Below are 19,525 nucleotides of genomic sequence, written 5' to 3' on the forward strand. Positions count from 1 at the left end.
TTTAAAATAAAAACATATCAACTGGAAGCCTAAGGTAAACATGCTTGTCTCAAAACTGATTTTCAGACCCACATTTTCAAGATAGACTAGGAACTTCTAAACCACCCTTAGAAGCTAATTAGTAAATCACTGAGAGTTGAAGGTACAGGACAATCACTTGCTGTGAGTTATGTGTATTGCAGAAACATTAGTGTATTTGAAAAATGTTGGAGAGGGGTCGCTCCATGTTTTAAGCTTGACTAAAATAAACCTCTACTTAGAACAATTTGTAGGCTGCACAAATGGAGGACCCAGGAGGTTAGGAGAGAAGAAGCTAGAACATGAATATGGCCAGGCTGTTATAAAGATCTGCACACAGCTGTCCCATCTCTCCTTACTAAAGCCTGATGCCAACCTGTACAGTGGGACTTGAGGTAAAAACAAAACACAACTAGTTCCGGATCCATTATGAAAAGAGGAACCTTAACGAGTACATGGATTTGAACTCATTACTATCAATTATCTTGAGAACAGTACACTGAAGACAGCAGATCTTTTTTACAATGGCTTCCATTCCTGTTCTGACTACTCAAGCACCTTGAATCTGGAGGTTTTGATGTTTCTTTTTGCCCAGGGTGTAGTGGAAGGTGGGGGGGAGGGGAACGGACGGATTCACAAGCATAAAGAACCTTTAAAGATGGCATTATAAATAGGTTTTTGTGGCAACCAAAGAACACGTTTTTAAATAGCTGTCAGGTGAGATATAGCAAAGCATTCATTATAAACAACCCCTCAGAAGAGAACTGACAGGTTCAGAAGATTCTGTGGTCTTTGGGTAGATGAAAGGGAAAAGACAGAAAGGCTGATGAAATAGGTCTCACAGAAAGTCTGCAAGGCAGGCCTACAGATATAGAAGACAGGTCTGAAAACAAAAACTGAAAGATACAGCTATTGGAAGTAAAACATAATGAGAAAGTAAGTCCAGATTAAAGTTCGGTATGGGGGCCAAGATTAAAAACACCAACACACAAACACAAATACAACTTAAAAAGGGATATACTCATGGGAAAAAGAACTAGACATGGTTGTATGTGCTGTAACAGCCTGAGATTAAGTAACATTTCAACTGGCCCCCACCAGTTCATGTCATAAATTCACATTCTTTTGCCACCAAGAGAGCAGGGGAAAAATGTATACAACAATCATGTCTGGTACACTTTGCTGCCATTAAAAAGAAAACAAGGAAGAAAACCTCACTCCTTTTAGCAATTTTAAATGCTAATTTTATTTACTGCTAAATGTGCAAAGGACACCAATTCAATACTGTGCAGTAAAACAGTTACATAAATCCAATATTAAACAATAGCATATGGAATAAATCTAAAGCAGAGCACCATGAGCCTTCAAAACTGATTAACATCACAGAACACAACTCAATTCAGACAATTCTTAAGAAATCTGAAGTCACTCATTTTAATATGTAGTTATCCAGAAGCCAATGCTCTTGATTTTGTTTTTTATTGTCTAGAAAAAAGTGAAAGTTATTCCAATTTTGCACGGTTTAATATGATGTGTGACATCTGAACCAAGGAAATAGATTCTATTATTTATTCCTTTTATCAACTGGAACCATCAGCTAATACAAAGTTGACAAGCTGGCTGACAGGAGAACAGCTGAATACAATGAAATATGCTCAATATGGGGCTAGCTGTACATCCATCTCCATTTCCCTATCCACAACCCAAAGTAATATTCCTTTATTTAAAGTAGTATTTTAAATCAAAAGATAAAATAATTTTAAAGACAGATACAATAGTAACCACCTTAACCACCTAAATCACTTAAACACTAACATAAAACACTTTTTAAAAAACCAAAACAGCAAAAAATGGCAGTGCAAGAATACTTCAATACTTCATACTGCTGAAGCTTACATATTCTGAGGTATGTAATTAGAAGCTGAGGGAGGTGAAGCAATATAGCCAGCTGGCCCAGGATTCATAGCACCATGAATTTGAGAGGAGCCACCATATGCTGCACCAACTGAATGCCAGGGGGCATAGGGATAATCAGGCACAACAGGAAGACAGGAATCAAAACCTGGCAAAGGTGGAGGCCCATAGGGATCTGACATCATTGGATAATAGACTGCTCCATGAGAGACAGATGCAGGGTCAGCACTTGGAAAAGTACCTGAAACAAAGAATGCATATAGTACATACTTTATATACAAAGATTCACTAAAACATCAACAGAAATAGATGTCCTTACAGGTAAAAGTGAACTTTAGCACTAACTATAGAAAAGATCACAGCAAATGTGGCAAGAGCACTTTAGATATGAACACTAGTGACTAAAGCAGGCTACTATAAGCTTATATGAAAATTTCCCAATGAAGGAAATTTAAGTGTGCATGTGTACACATGCATCTATAATGTGTCAAATGTATTCTACCTAGAGACAGCTATCTTTCTGGGATGATCTAGGTACCCACAGATTACATACATACATAAACATTCTCTAGAGTCCTTCTAGTCAATGAAGTTCTCATAAGGGTAGGTCCTAAGTAAGTTACCCAATAGTTTTCTACTGTAGCACCTATCACCCAAATGACCTTTTTGTATTACTTCAATGAAAAACTCAAGTGCCTATACTTGAAGGTATAGTTCTGAAAAGCATCCTAAAGACCAAACATTTAAGTGTCATCTCTTGACTGGCATTAAGATCCTAGCATCATTTTAATGTTACACCACTTAGCTACCATGAATGACTTTTAGTGGAAATAGATGCTGTTCTGACTTCGCTATACTGACTATGTAAATGTTAAAAAGGAGTCCTTCGTTACCTGGGGCAACATAGATGAGCTATTATCTGTGGAATAAAGACTACCACTGCATTGCCTCAAGGTGTACTACAATTAAAAATAGCTCTATAAAAGGTACACACCACAAAAACACAATGAGGTTAGCACTTTAACTTTTATTACTATGGGCCTTATCATATTACCACATTAGGGATCATATTCTATAGTGCTAATATTCCCTAACCATTAATATGCTTTAAAAGGGGGGAGGAACAAAAAGGAATTCACATTTCTCACGTGCACCAGACACATCATACTTATACATTTAGTATATACATATAGTGTATCTCATTTAGTTCTTATAGCAATGCTGGCAAGTCAACTATTTCCCCATTGTACATAAAATCAGACTTAGGGAGGTTAAGCAACTTAGCTGAGATCACAACCATCAAGTAGCAGTGCTGGAATGCGAAAAAGACTTGGTTAGATTTGTCTCTACGTCATTTTTTCTACCTCCTACTGATTCTTTCAAGAAGGGCAGTCCAAAGATCCTATTCTAAATCCTTTAAAATATCTTTCTATCTATACAGTACTCTGAACTAGAGCAACCATCTTTGTGGTCTGGCACTGTGGTATCCAATTTTGTGGTCTCAGGACCCCTTTACACTCTTAAAAACTGAGGATCCCAAATAGCTTTGGTCTATGTGAATTTTATCTATCAATATTTACTGTATTAGGAATTAAACTGAGAAAGTTAAAAGTATTTCTTAATTCTAGTAGGAAAAAAAAAGCCCATTAATGTTAACACAAAGATTTTTAATGAAAAGTTTATATTCCAAAACAAAAATATTATGAGACAACTGCCAACTGTTTTTACACACTTGTGCAAATCTTAAATGTATGGCTTAATAGAGGACAGCTGGATTCTCACATCTCCTTCTGTATTTAATCTATTATGATATGCAGTTCTAAAGTATATGAAGAAAATCTGGCCTCCTACAGATATACTTGGAAGAGAAGCCTTTTAATAACCAGCCTTTTCAGATACTTATATTCTTTGATGCTACACCAAAACTAGGTTAAGTGGCAGTTCCCAAAGGTTAGCAGCAATGTGGACTTTTTCATACTCTGTCAACATTAAAACCCACTGTTTTTATCTTGTACTTTGAATAGATCTTTTACAAAACCATACACAGGTAACACCGTTCATTGGTAATTAGAAAAGTATTATTTCACAGTTATTAATCTCCCAAATGTTGACACATTTCATTGTACAGTGTAAAAAAACACATTACTTTATAGCCCCATCAATCTTTTTTTTTTGTTTTTACATTTATTTATTTTTTTAGAGACAGTGAATCAGCACAAGTGGGGGAGGGGCAGAGAAAGATGACAACACAGAATCTGACACAGGCTCCAGGCTCTGAGCAAGCAGTCAGCACAGAGCCTGACGCAGGGTTCAGACCCACAAACCGTGAGATCATGACTTGGGCCGAAGTCGGATACTCAACCGACTTGAGCCATTCAGGAGCACCCCATCTATCCTTTTGTTTGTTTGTTTGTTTAGGATTTTATTTATTAAATAATCTCTACACCCAACATGGGGCTCAAACTTACAACCTTGAGATCAAGAGCTGCATGGTCTACCGAGCCAGCTAGGCACCCCAAAAGTCCCAGCTATCTTATAAGAAAAGTTAAGTAGAAGCTGTCAAGCTCATGGTAGCAGATAAAAGTTTTCCAAAATTCTAATTTTTATTTGAAAGCTGGAATTTTTATCTTTGACAACAAATTCTATCAGTCCTTTTTTTCTTGAAGTGACAGGCTCACATTGAGAAAATGTCTGCCAGATCTCTAAGTCTAAATAACCATAGTCTGTCTATATGGCAAGTAAAAATAGTGTTGCATAAAAAGAGCTAGTTCAGCTTATTAGTCAATCTCACAAATCCGTAAGTGAATCATACTTCAGTATGCACACTACTTTATGAATACTTCCCATGATGCACACAGAATAATCGGTACAATTATACACACAATGATTTAATAAAAATAAGAATATTTTCATAAAAAATATATAGATGGGGTGTCTGGGTGGCTTAGTCAGTTGAGCGTCGAACTTCGGCTTAGGTCATGATCACACGGTTCGGGGGTTTGAGGCCCATGTCAGGCTCTGTGCTGACAGCTAGCTCAAAGCCTGGAGCCTGTTTCTAATTCTGTGTCTCCCTCTCTCTTTGACCCTCCCCTGCTCACGCTGTCTCTCTCTCTCTCTCAGAAATAAATAAAACGTTTTTTTTTTTCAATTTTTTAAAACCATGCAGATTTATTTTTCTTCCAGAAACACATATTAAACGTCTTTAAAAATTGAAAAATATATATAGATAGATAACTGGCATTTCTGTATCATGAGTGTATATGGCAGCGAATACAACAATTATTAGTACAGTTTGGTGCCCCCTCTTGATTTGTGCTTAGGTAGCAGCAGTTTACCCATTACTGATTTTTGCATCCTCAATGCAAGACCTAACCGTGAAAGGGAAAAATAAAATCTCTAAGATCTGTGTATTCTGATGAATACTTTTTGGCTTTATGGATCCCTAAGAGGGTCTCAGGAACCCCAAGGGCCCACAAACCATTCTTTAAAAACACACAAGTCTAGAATTTGGACCAAATGAAATATCGGAGCGTTATTAAATTATACACAATAGAGGCACCTGGGTGGCTCACTTGGTTAATCAGCCTTTGGCTCAGGTTACAATCTCAGCTTGTGAGTTTGAGCCCCCACATCGGGCTCTCTGCTGTAGGCACAGAGCCCACTTCCAATCCTCTCCCTCTTTTTCTGCCCCTCCCCCGCATACGCGTGCACTCTCTCTCAAAAACATTAACAATTTTTAAAAAATACATTACACACAATAAAATAAAATTGTCCTTCTTGCAGACAATCTCATTGCATACTCACCATTTCCTGATGCTTCCACCTGTGTAGTATCTTGTCTCCCCACCTCACTATACCACTGGGGGATGTTCTGATCTACCAGAGGAGGTGGCTCAGCAGAGACTGGATAATTCTCTATATGAAGCTGCTGCTGCTGCATCTGTGGCACATAGACCATGGAGTGCCAGTAGTTGTGGTGATAGCACTTGGGCAAGAAAGAAAAGAAACAATTTCTTATCCCTTTACTTAAAGTAGTACACTTCCTCACTAAAAAAGTTTGGCTATGATTTTCAGGAAAAGGTAGCAATGACTTTATTTTTCCCTGAAAAAAACCAGAACATGAGGAAATCTATTCTCTACTACAACTTTAAGATCTTTATCAGCAGCTGTATCTAATATTTGAGCACAGGAATTCCTTTAGAAAAATTACAGATACACACAATGACCTGGATATAAAGATATGTTTTATAGCATTATTTTTAAAAGCAAAAGAGTGGAGGGGCGCCTAGATGGATCAGTTGGTTAAGCATCCGACTTTGGATCAGGTCAGGATCTCACACACGGTTTGTGGGTTTGGGCTCTGCATAGGGCTCTGTGCTGACAGCTCAGAGCCTGGAGCCTGCTTCGGATTCTGTGTCTCCCTCTCTCTCTGTCCCTCTCCCACTTGCCTTCTCTCTCAAAAATAAATAAAAAATATTTAAAAATTTTTCAAAAAAGCAAAAGAGAGGAATAAATCACAAGGATGAAAGGTACAGACAGAGCAGGGAATATATAGACTGTAGTATTCTAGTAGTATTGTATGGCGACAGATTTGGGAACTATATCTGTGAGGAGAATGACAACACAGTATCAAATTTCCATGTTGTACACCTGAAACTAACCTAACATTGTGAGTCAATGATATGTCATTGTTTTAAAAAAGCAAAATACAGTGAACAACCTATGAAATATTAAACAGGGAAATAGATTAAATATATCCGTGATGGGATACAGTACAGGCGATAAAAAAATCATGCTATCAAATATTTAACAAAATGCTCATATTGTTAACTTAAAAGTTTACAAAATTACACAGTACAGTCAATATGTTATAAAAGAAATAAACTATTAAGGAAGTATGTTACACTGTACAGTGGTTATGCATAAGATTTCAGTTTCCTTTATATTTTAGTATTTTTCAGATATACCAAAATGAATGCTATTACTTAAAGAAGTATTAAAATAACTATTCTGCATTTCCTTGTATTCCCATGAAGTAAAATGCAGGAGAAGGTTTTAAAGTTCCTCAGCCATCTGAAATGAATTATGTTTACACATGTAAATATAGGAAACTAACATAACTGAAAGCACAAGTAGTTTATATTTTCAATTCTTGAAACTGAATTTAGTAAACAGTACAAAAGAACAACAAAAAAAAATCAATCCACTAGTCTTAATTTATAAATGTGTGACATTTGGAGATGGTTTTCTGGAAATGATAATACCAAGTTTTAGTGAAATCAGTCTTTGGAAATATGAACTTCTCTGAACATTATCAAGGAGACTGTCTAGTTTACTATCATCTGCCCACTCTTCAAATGTTATCATTCCTTTTTAGGAAATATGCCATCTTTTTATAGCGTGAGTCAGGTGTATTTCAGGGGGGAAATGATTCCTGAATGAAAAAATAAAAGAGCTTTTACCTAAAGTCAGAAATACCTTTCAGCAATAGGAAGATATTTGTCAGAACTCTCACCCTTCTACAACTCGAGTGGTGAAAATCAGTGTTTGTAAATATCTATGAACACATAGGTGCTTTAGAAATAATACAGCCCTGGGGTGCATGGGCGGCTCAGCCAGTTAAATGTCCGACTTTGGCTCAGGTCAGGATCTCATGGTCTGTGGATTCAAGCCTTGCATCAGGCTCTGTGCTGACAGCTCAGAGCCGGGAGCCTGCTTCATATTCTATGTCTCCCTCTCTCTGCCCTTCCCATGCTCTAATGCTATCTCTGTCTCTCAATAATATAGCCCTTCAAATATCTTTGAATTCGTCCAATTACTTTTCATAGTAATGTGTAGAAATAACCATAAAAATGTTTCAATTAAGCAGGAGAAATAATTCATTTATTATTTTGAATCAGAAAAACATAGTGAAGGGTTGACATATATAGGATACTAAATATGGAGGCCAATACATGCTTAAGTTGTGCTGCTATAATTTAGCAACTATTTTATAAGAGGAACTTAAGCACTGGGAGGCTAAAATAGAAAATAGACCTATTATCATCTTCAGAGAGATCTTATAAAGACAACTTTTAGGCTCCTCACAGTGTTCTTGGTTTTTAAAGTTCAAGAGTATAATTATCAAACCAGTTTACATTTTTAATGTAGAGCTTATTAAAGCAATTTTAACATGACTTACCTGCAATCCCAGATTGAAATAGTACTGCAAAACTTTTGTATCTAAAATAAATAAATAAATAAATAAATAAATAAATAAATAAAGCTAACTTAAAAATGACTTCACAGAACTTAAAATGTTTCAGAAATAAAAACTAGATATATGAGAGGGATAGTCTTAGCATTCTAATTATATCAAAATGTATTTTTATTGGTTGACCTAGGACTCATGTATATGCTTACAAATATGAGAACTTGAGTCCCACAAACAAATGAACTCTCAGAAAACACCCTTAAGTTGGAGACTTCTGATACATACAAATATATTTACAATCAGCTTGTATTTTGACTATTATGTAGGAGCGGATTATAAAGACTAATGGTTAACTAAAGAATATGAAAAGGTAACAGCAGGAAGTAAATTTACAAATGGCATGGGATTCCATCCCTTGGTGTATATATGTATTCACACAAAACTTGTATAGATATCCATAGAAATATTATTCATAATAGCAAAAAGTGAAAACCCAAATGTCCATCAAGTAATAAATAATAAAAGGCAGCATACCCATAGAAGGGAATATTTATTATTCAGCTATAAAAAAAAGTGAAGTATCGACACATGCTACAACATGGATGAAGCTTGAGAACAATACACTAAGTGAAAGAAGCCAGTCACAAAAGATGATATAATGCATGATTCATAGATGTCAAATGTCCAGAAGAGGCAAATCTATAGAGACACAAAGAACAGCGGTTGCCAGAGGGAATGACAACGTGACTCCTAATGGGTACAGGGTTTGTTTTTTGGGGTAATGAAAATGTTCTGGAATTAGATAGTGGTGGAGGTTGCATATATTTGTGAATATACTAAAAACCACTGAATTGTACAATTTAAATGGGTGGCTTGTATAGTATGTGAATTAGACCTCAAGCTGTTAAAAACAAGTCCACAGAGTTCTTGCAAAAGTAGAAAAAGATACAACTTCAGAAAAATGAGCAGCAGTTTCTTATAAACCTAAATACCGCATCTATGACCAATCAATTCCACTACTAGGTATTTTCCCAAAGGATATGAAAACATTATGGTAATAAAGACTTTTTATAAGAATACTCATAGCCTTGGGGCACCTGGGTGGCTCAATCAGCTGGGTGTCCAACTCTTGATTTTGGCTCAGGTCATGATCTCACAGCTGGGGAGTTTGAGCCCCACTCCAGACTCTGCACTGATAGCAAGGAGCCTGCTTGGGATTCTCTTTCTCTCCCTCTCTTTCTGCCCCTCCCTTGCTCTCTCTCTCAAAATAAATAAACATGTAAAAAATAAACATTAATAAAAATCCCAAAAATGGAAATAACCCAGATGTCCAACAACAAAGAATGAAGAGAAATATCCATACAGTGAAATATTACAGAGCAATAAAAGCAAATGGACTACTGATATATGCAACAATATGAAAGAACAGGCAAACCATAAGAGACTCTTAAATACTGAGAACAAACTGAGGGTTATTGGGGGGTGAGGGAGGGTGAAAGTAGGTAATGGGTATTGAAGAGGGCACTTGTTGGGATGAGCACTGGGTGCTGTATGGAAACCAATTTGACAATAAACTGTATCAAAAAATTGTATGAATAAAAGGAAGAATATCAAAACTATGCTGAGTTCAACGTGGATGAACTGGAGGGTATTATGCTAAGTGAAATAAATCAGAGACAGATATTATGTTTTCACACATATGTGGAATTTGAGAAACTTAACAGAAGACCATGGGGGAAGGGAAGGAAAAAAATAGTTATAAACATGGAGGGAAACCATAAGAGACTCTTAAATACAGAGAACAAACTGACGGTTGATGAGGGGGCAGGAAAGAGGGGAAACGGGTGATGGTCACTGAGGAGGGCACCTGTTGGGAGTAGCACTGGGTGTTGTTATTTAAGCGATGAATCATGAGAATCTACTCCAAAGCCAAGAGCATACTGTATACACTCTATGTTAGCTAACTTGACAACAAATTAAAAAAAGATTAACCAGTTAAAAAAAAAAAGCAGCTTTCCATAAAAAATACATACTGTTTAAAGGACATACATACAATTTATATTAAACTCTAAAACATGTGAAGCTATGAAAGAAAAAATTTCAGAACAGTGGTTCCTTTGGGGTAAGTAGAGGTAGGGGTGGAAACTGGGAAGGGGCAGGAGGTTAACTGTGTGATAATGGTATTACTACATGCTCTGAGGGAGATGTGGGTTATAGAGACTCAAGCACTCACTTCTCAAAACTCAGCAAATATACATTTAAGATTTGTACATCATCATCCCCTCTGAAAACAGTGTGGAGGTTCCTCAAAAAATCAACACTAGAACTCCCCTATGACCCAGCAATAGCACTGCTAGGAATTTACCCAAGGGATACAGGAGTGCTGATGCATAGGGGCACATGTACCCCAGTGTTCATAGCAGCACTCTCAACAATAGCCAAAACGTGGAAAGAGCCTAAGTGTCCATCAACGGACAAATGGATCAAGAAGATGTGGTTTATCTATATGATGGAATACTACCTGGCAATGAGAAAGAATGAAAGCTGGCCATGTGTAGCAACATGGATAGACCCTGAGGGTGTTATGCTGAGCAAAATAAGTCAGGCAGAGAAGGACAAATACCATATGTTTGCACGTATAGGAGGATTGGGAGGAACTTAACGGAGGACCATGGGGGAGAAGAAGGGGGGAAATAGTGGGGGAGAGGGAGAGAGGCAAACCATGAGAGACTCTTGAATGCTGAGAAGAAACCAAGGACTGATGGGTGTGGGGGGGAGGGTTGATGGGCATGGAGGAGGGCACTTGTGGGGATGAGCACTGGGTGTTATATGGAAACCAACTTGACAATAAACTATTTGTAAAAAAAAAAAAAAATTTGTACATCATACATAAATTTTACATTAAGAGAAAAAATAAACTCCCAACTTTAGTTAACTATACATATGCTAGAGTTTTTACAGGAAATAACGTGGATGTCTAAGATTTACTTTGGGATGCACCAAACCTAAAATGGAGGACTTGATGGACAGAAGATGGAGGGAGGGTAAGACAGACAGACATGTGATAAAGCAAGTGTAATTAAAATTGGTGATAGAATCTAGGTGAATACATGAATATTCATGTTTAAATTCAATTTTCATGTATATTTGAACATTTTCATAATAAAATATTGGGAAATGCAAAATCATCATGTGGTGACAGAACAAATCTTGGGCAGGAGTACAAGAGAGTAGAGGAATAAAGAGATCTAAACAAGGTTTAGATAATGGGTTAAGTCAGGTGGAAATGAAACTCTATTAGCAAAATAGGAAAACAAGGAGTCAATGTTTTCCAGTCAATGACCTAGAAAAAAGAAAAAGGGAGATAAGGAGGAATTTCATTATAGCTAAGTGTTTGAAATCACAGTAAGAAAGCCAAGTGGAAATGCCTAGCAAGTAACTAGAGACAAGTAACAAACTTCAAAGGCCAGAGCTAGATACATTTAGGAATCATGTACATAAAGGGGATAATGAAGTTTTAAGGCAGAGAAAAAGAACAGCATGGAATTGAAGATCTTGGTAACCACTAAGGAGTTGAAAATTTAAAAAATGTAATAGAGAAGCAGTTAGAAAAATTGAGAATTTTATATACAGCAAAGAAAGTATAACAAACCACAACCTTCAACTACAATTCTGTTTCGAGAAACACTGCCAAATTGAGGGATAAGAATGAACTTCCGATGAAAAGCTACTCCTTCATTTAATTAAAGAAGCAAGAACACAGGGCTAAAATCCAGTTCCAGTTGGAATCTTAAATATCAAAGACTGCAATAATTTCATACACTTATAGTAGGAATTTTATTTAGAAAAGAAATGGAGAAAAATTTGGTATCAATTCCTGCTTTTCCAAAAAGAAACTTGAGAGAACAAAGACATCCAGCTGAGAATCTTCAAGGCAGACCTGAAGCTATCAAAAAAAAAAAAAAAAAAGGCAGAAGACAATTCAACTCAACCATCACTTCTTGATTATGCAGAAGATTTTCTCAGCTTTCAAGTTTTTCCTTTCCTTAGTCATTTACCTAACATTATGCTCTCAAGTCAATTTCTATTTGGTCCCTCACGCTGCCTGCAGTCAACAACCAGAGACATGCTCTAAAATAAAAAATTTTCAGACTAAAATACCCTCAACCAAGTCTCAAAATCTCCTTACCTTGAGGCAGATCACTGCCACTTGGATCATAGGAATAAGGTGGAGGTGGAGGTGGAGGTGGGAAGCTTGAAGACTCTCCCATCTCAAGAGGAGGAGGTGGAGGTGGTAAAGGAGCAGCAGCACCAGCAGCAGCAGGAATAGGAGGAGAAAGGTATGGATAGGATGGCGAAGCAATCACTAAAAAAGAAAACAAGGTAGGAATGCACACCTGTAACACCTTAACAACAGTAGTTCATTTTGTGTCCCCAGTTTGGTCAAAAGAATCCAATTCTTATGGTTTGACATAAAAACAAAAACTTGGAAGGTGAAGTGCCCACCTTCTTAAGACATGCCAGTTGAAAACTGAGAGTTCATTACACGTTATTTTGAGTTCATATTATTACTTGAAATTAAAAGAAAAAAACCCTGGAAATTGCAGAGTTTTCACTACTGTCAAGACTTTAAAAAAACATCAGCTAAAAGATACAAAATGAAATACAATACCACTAAAGCAAAATTTTTATTTAGCTTAATAAAAGTTAAGGATGTTTTCAGCCATCTGCCATCCTTAGTCAAATCACAAGATGTAGAAGTTAGTAAGAGAGGCTAAATTACACAGATTACAGATTTATGCAATCCTTAAAGGTATCTAGTTGGTAGCATCACTGGAACATGGGGTATTCTAAATCATGTCAGTCCCACAAGGACAGAATCTAAACAAACACACTAGATGAAATATCACGTTAACTTTCTATACCTATTGTTGTAATTTAAAAATATTCATTGGGTGCTTGGGTGGCTCAGTCGCTTAAGCATCCAACTTTGGCTCAGGTCATGATCTCACAGCTTGTGAGTTCAAGCCCTGCATCAGGCTGTCTGCCATCAGCACGGAGCATGCTTCTGATCCTCTGTCTTCGTCTCTCTCTGCTCCTCCCCTGCTTGTGCTCTTCCTCTCTCAAAAATAAATAAACGTTAAAAAAAAAATTTTTTTAACTTGAATAAACAACTCTTTGGGGGTGATTAAACTGTTCTTTTTTTAAAAATTTTTTAACGTTTTAACTTATTTCTGAGAGAGACAGACAGTGTGAGCAGGGGAGGGTCAGAGAGAGAGGGAGACACAGAATCTGAAGCAGGCTCCAGGCTCTGAGCTAGCTGTCAGCACAGAGGCCAATACGGGGCTCGAACCCATGAACCGTGAGATCATGACCTGAGCCAGTGTCGGACGCTTAACTGACGGAGCCACCCAGGCACCCCAAAACTCTTCTTCTTCCTTGATTGTGGTGGTGGTTCTACAACTCTATACGTTGTCAAAACTCAGAACTGGGCAACAAAAAAGGATTCTTACAGTATCTAAGTTAAACAGTAAAATTTAAAAACTTGCTCAACTCTTTTTAGAGTTTTGTCATGTATGCAGAAATATCCACTTTCAGTTTTGGAAGAGGCACTTCAACAAAGCTCTGCTTATATTGCTTTTAACCCAGCACTCGAATCGCATCATTTTTTTAAAAAAGTAAATTAGCAATTAGCTAAAGATACCAGAATGTGATTATCACTAGGTAAAAAACCAACTACTAGACACAGAGATAGCTAAGTAAGTTCTCATGGATCTGAAAGAATCAAAAGCAGAAGAGATGTTTAAGATTATTTGAACTCACCTTCCCTAAAATTGCATTACATAATAATCCTCCTAAGAAAAATCTTTTAGAATTTCCAAATGCTCTGGAGATACATGAGCAACTCATTTGCTGACTTGACAGGTAAAATTTAAGGGATAGCTCCAAAACAATGCAAACAAACTTCCCTAAAATATTAATGGAGGGGGGCACCTGGGTGGCTCAGTCAGTTAAGTGTCTGACTACTGATTTCAGCTCAGGTCATGATCTCATGGTTCATCGGATTGAGTTCCGCATCAAGGTCCACACTGACAGCACAGAGCCTGCTTGGGATTCTCTTTCTTCCTCTCTCTGCCCACCCTACCCTGCACACATGTACACTCTCTAAAAATAAACTTTAAAAATGTATTAATGGAAACAAATGTAGTACATTCAAAATATTTATTTCCCCTGTCCATGAAGCTACAGTCTGTTTCAGGACATGTCAAAAGAAGAATATGAATACACACAGTAAGACTCAAATTCTCTATAGATCAAAGGGAAGGGACTTAGGTATAGTGAGGTGCAAAATTTAAGGAGCCACCAAATTAATAATGCCAAAAATATCCATGCTTACTAAAATATCAAAATTCTAAACAGAGATAGGATCCAAACCTGCATTTGCTAGATCCCAAGAATGAGGGTCTTACTCAATTCACCCTAAGCCTGGATCACAGACTCTGTCTTTATTTAAAATTCTGATACTTTTACATTACTCTTGATTTTTTAAAAAGTACATTTAGAGGCGCCTGGGTGGCTCAGTCGGTTAAGCATCCAACTTCAGCTCAGGTCATGATCTCACAGGTTGTGGCTCGAGCTCCACATCAGGCTCTGTGCTGACAGCTCAGAGCTTGGAGCCTGTTTCAGATTCTGTGTTTCCCTCTCTCTCTCTGCCCCTCCTTCCCCTGCTCAAGTGGCCTCTCCCTCTCTCAAAAATAAACATTTTTTTTTTAAAAAGCACGTTCAAGTATTATTTATCTTGATTACTGTGATCTTTTTTGGCATTCCCTTAAATTTTTCACCCAGGGAAAAGGAGTCACTAGTCCTGGCCCTGACAAAAACCTTGGGGACAGAACCAAAACTCAGTTAACAGTATTTAATGCCTATGAGGAGATTTGTACTAAATGCAATCATGGCATCTAACTGGCTGGCAGATAAGTGACTTCACAATGGAGGATGGGGTTGAGCTGCCATGGAGACACATGAATAACACAATGAGAAACATGAGTTGATTCATCTAGAGGAGTGAGAGGAATATTAAAGAGCAATTAAAAAGCAGCCATGACCTAGCAGAGTTATAACTGAGGTTCAGAAGTGACTCAAAGAACAAAACGTAAAATAAATAAAGGTAGCATACATTTTTAGAAATGTCAACAACACAAATCCGGCATTTAAATGGTAAGCTTTGAATAAAATGCATACATGAGACACTCCAATGCTTGATTCACCAGTCATTTGATTTTTTTAAGCTCAGCACCCAATGTTTTCCCTTGCAATTGGCACACAGTAAAACCAGGGTCTACATTTAACATTTTCAGTGAAAAATTTCTATGGTCATTAATGAACTCATATATTGAATGTTTTTATTCCAGGCACTGTGCTAAGCACTTAATTTTTAAACTACAAATGAATCAGATACAGAAAAAAACTCTAAATGAATTATTTTAAGGTGGACACTATCCAGGTTAAGAAATTAAACTTTGCCAGCCACTCCAGAAAACTTTTATGTGCCCCATCCCAATCACAACCCTCTCCCCTGACCATAATTTAACCATTTACCCTTTAACCCTAACTTTCACAGTAATCACTCCTTCATGGTTTTAAGAATTTTGTCACCCAAATGTATATCCCTGATGTTTTAAAGTTGGTATCTCAAAAAAATCTCTTTAAATTTATGGGTTGTTTCTCCATCCCTGTCATTTCCTTTCAGTTTTTCTTTTGAAGAATCTGGGCCCTTTAACCTGTTGAGTTTCCTACTATCTGGATTTTCCCGATTATACAGTGATGGTATGTTTCAACATGTTCTTCTGTATTTCCTGCAAATAGGCAGCTAGATCCAGGAAATTGGATCAGACTAACAATTGATTCCTTTGGCACATCTGTAAGTAATGTTTCTGCAATCTTCGCAGCTACTGCTGTTTAACACTCATTCAGTAAGGACTGCAAAATAATTATCTTCACTGATTAGTTAGAATACTAATATATAAGAATGCTTCCCCTCATCTACTATTTGGTTACCTGGTGGTACAGTTCATTTAATGTTAGCATGATGAACACTTGATTCTTTCATTTTATTTTCCAGTTTTTAAGAAAATGAATTGTTTTTTAATCATCCTCCAAGGTGATCAATTTTTAAAATAGCATTAAGAACTTTTAACATATTTGGTATGTTGCAGTCTGCTGCGATTATCACTGCTGAGGAGCAAACTGTCCCATCTTTGGTCAGTGGGAACCTCTTTAAGATGGCTCCTAAGTGCTTCTGACATGGCCCCAATACTCTGGTAGCTTCTTTGCTACCTGGCATAACAAAATGATAAAGGCTCATCTTGAACATTTCCCACCCAGACCTGGAATCGGCAGCCATTTCTCCACAAAGCTGTTTTTTTTTTTTCAAGTGAGAAATGGTATTTCAAGACCACAAAATAAGTGCTAAAAATATTCATTGTTTCTAGGCCCTTTCAACGGAGAGAGCTTAGAAATATATACACATATATCTAAAGATAAAATACCTGAAGTTATGTTAATACCTCCAATTCAAATTTGAGACCATAAAAGCTTTTCTTTAGCTTTATTATATCCATATTACCTTTCTTCCATACTGAGACTCCTGGTTTGCAAGGACACGAGGGGATAAAATTAGAATTATCACGTACTCACTTTAGTTGACATTACACTGTCTCAGAATAAGAATCTGATTATCTAGTGCTCCCTTCTGCAGCACATATACTAAAAGAATCTGATTATCTAACTAAAAGAACCTGATGTAATTACAGAGAGTATTATAAAAATGCTTGGCACATGATCTCTCAATTTTCCTATTCTTAACAGCTATAGGGATGCCTAGGTGGCTCAGTCAGTAAGCATCCGACTTTGGCTCAGGTCATGACCTCACAGTTCAGGAGCTGGAGCCCTGTGTCCAGTTCTGTGATGACAGCTCAGAGTCTGGAGCCTGTGTCAGATTCTGTCTCTCCCTCAAAAATAAACATTAAAAAAATTTTTTAAAATAAGAATAGCTATACAATTACAATTGGTGCCTGGGTGGCTCGGTCAGTTAAATGGCTGACTTCAATCAGGTCATGATCTTGCTGTTCTGGAGTTCAAGCCCTGCACTGTGCTCTGTGCTGACAGCTTATAGCCTGGAGCCTGCTTTGGATTCTGTGTCTTCCTCTCTCTCTGCTCCTCCCCTACTTGCACGCGCACACTCTTGGTCTTAAAAATAAACAATAAATTAAAAAAAATAGCTATACATTGTCTACCTTATCCAAACATAAGGTTATTGCTACTCCCCAGTATATGGTCTCCACCTTTCAGCACTCGTTTTGTCTTGATTTCTTAGGTAATTATACATTTAATACTTACCATCAGTTCTTACTGTTGATATCCTTACTTGTTTTGGTAGTCTAAAAGCCAATTCCTTCTCTGGCACACTGAAGTCCATCTAATACAACTTTCGGTGAGAGGAGAAATATTCTGGATTTCTGCTGTCTAATATACTAGCCACTGGCCACACATAGCATTGAGCACTTGGCATGTGGTTGGTGCAAGTGAGCAACTGAAGATTTATTTCACTGCAATTAACTAAATCTTAAATTGTTAGTGTGGCTAGTGAAAACCTTGCTTGACAGCATAGCTTTAGATTTCTTCAGGAAGGGCTCGTGCAAATATTCTCTTTTCCTGCCTTCTAGGTTTGAAAATCAGTTTAGTTGGACATAAAATCTTTGGTTTACCCATTCCTTATTTTAAATTTTACTCCCATTTTCTTTTAGCATTAAGCACTGCTGTGAAAGCCTCATGCCTATAATTTTACTTCTTTTATATTCCATAGGCTCTTTTATCTTGACAAAGGACTTTTTCTTTAAAGACCACTCATTTTAATAGAATATCTTGGTGTTTGCTGTTTTGAGTCAGTGTTCTCAAATATGCAGAGTGTTGCTTCAGTATACAGTTTTAAAGCTTTTTCAATTTACAGAAAGGTTTTCTGAATTATAGTTTCCAGTATTTGTCCTTTTCCCTTTGGCTTTCTTTTTCAGAGAGTTCAATCACTGATCTCCTTTGCCTAACATTTTTAAAAAGGTTTTTTAATGTTTATTTACGAGACAGTGGTAGAGAAAGAGAGGGAGACACAGAATCTGAAGCAAGCTCCAGGCTCCGAACTGTCAGCACAGAGCCCAATGAGGGGCTTGAACCCATGAACTGCGAGACCATGACCTGAGCTGAAGTGGGGTGCTTAACTGACTGAGCCACCCAGGTGTCCCTCCTTTGCCTAACGTTTAACATGTCACTTTTGAATATCTTCCTTTTCTTCATTTTCAATTTCCTCCCCTTCTTACATCTTTCTGTTATTTTTAAAAAAAAAAATTTTTGGTATCTTTATTATGTTTGAGAGACAGACAGAATGTGTTTCAGGGAGGAACAGAGAGAGAGGGAGACACAGAATCTGAAGCAGTCACCAGGCTCTTAGCTGTCAGCACAAAGCCTGATGCCAGGCTTGAACTCACAAATGGTGAGATCATGACCTGGACCAAAGCTGGACGCTTAACTGACTGAGCCACCAGGCGCCCCTTATATCTTTCTTTTAAAGCATCATCTGGGGGCACATTGAGTGGCTCAGTCGGTTAAGCATCTGATTTTAGCTCAGGTCATGATCTCACGGTCCATGAGTTCGAGCCCCACGCGTCAGGCTGCGTGCTGACAGCTCAGAGCCTGGAGCCTGCTTTGGATTCTGTGTCTCTGTCTCTGCCCATCCCATGCTCGTGCTTGGTCTCTCACTCTCAAAAAAACAAACAAACAAACAAACTGAAAAAAATTAAGCATCATCTGTTTTATAATAAACTTGGTCATGTTCTTGATAGTCCAGTCTTCAGTACAGAAATGACTTTCTGCCATTTCTAATGCTTTCCTGTGTTGTCCCCTAATTTGAGTTTTTCTAATTCTGATTTGTTAAGTTTTTATTCAAATTCTAATTAGTTATACTCCAATGTTTTATACCATCTGTATCTTTAGCTCATTCTGAAAGTTTAGTTGTATTAAGTGAGCAAAATGCTTGACATGATTTTACTGCATATACAAATGTTATTCTTTTTCCTTCTTAAAACATCTTTGTGGGGCGCCTGGGTGGCTTAGTCGGTTAAGCGTCCGACTTTCGCTTAGGCCATGATCTCGCGGTTCGTGGGTTCGAGCCCCACGTCGGGCTCTGTGCTGACTGCCAGCTCAGAGCCTGGAGCCTCTTTCAGTCTGTGACTCCCTCTCTCTCTGACCCTCCCCTGCTCATGCTGTCTCTCTCTCTCTCTCCCAGAAATAAATAAAACATTAAAAAAAATTAAAAAAAAAACATCTTTGTATAGGATTTGACCTTAGTGC

The 19,525-nt window shown here is 37.4% G+C and overlaps 1 protein-coding gene across 1 annotated transcript in view; it reads right to left on the reverse strand.

Moving 5' to 3' along the window:
• Nucleotides 1-1,244: 1,244 nt before the first annotated feature.
• Nucleotides 1,245-19,525, reverse strand: part of ALG13 (ALG13 UDP-N-acetylglucosaminyltransferase subunit) — a 63,208-nt gene continuing 44,927 nt past the window's right edge. The window contains exons 25-28 of the mRNA XM_039247423.1: nt 12,315-12,491; nt 8,114-8,154; nt 5,737-5,917; nt 1,245-2,173 (exon numbers count right to left, since the gene is read on the reverse strand). Coding sequence (XP_039103354.1) covers nt 1,911-2,173; nt 5,737-5,917; nt 8,114-8,154; nt 12,315-12,491 — 662 coding nt within the window. The 3' untranslated portion in view covers nt 1,245-1,910. The remainder of the gene's footprint in view (nt 2,174-5,736; nt 5,918-8,113; nt 8,155-12,314; nt 12,492-19,525) is intronic.

The sequence above is a fragment of the Hyaena hyaena genome, unplaced genomic scaffold (genome assembly GCF_003009895.1).
Source record: "Hyaena hyaena isolate Hyena2069 unplaced genomic scaffold, ASM300989v1 scaffold_297, whole genome shotgun sequence".
NCBI lineage: Eukaryota > Metazoa > Chordata > Mammalia > Carnivora > Hyaenidae > Hyaena > Hyaena hyaena.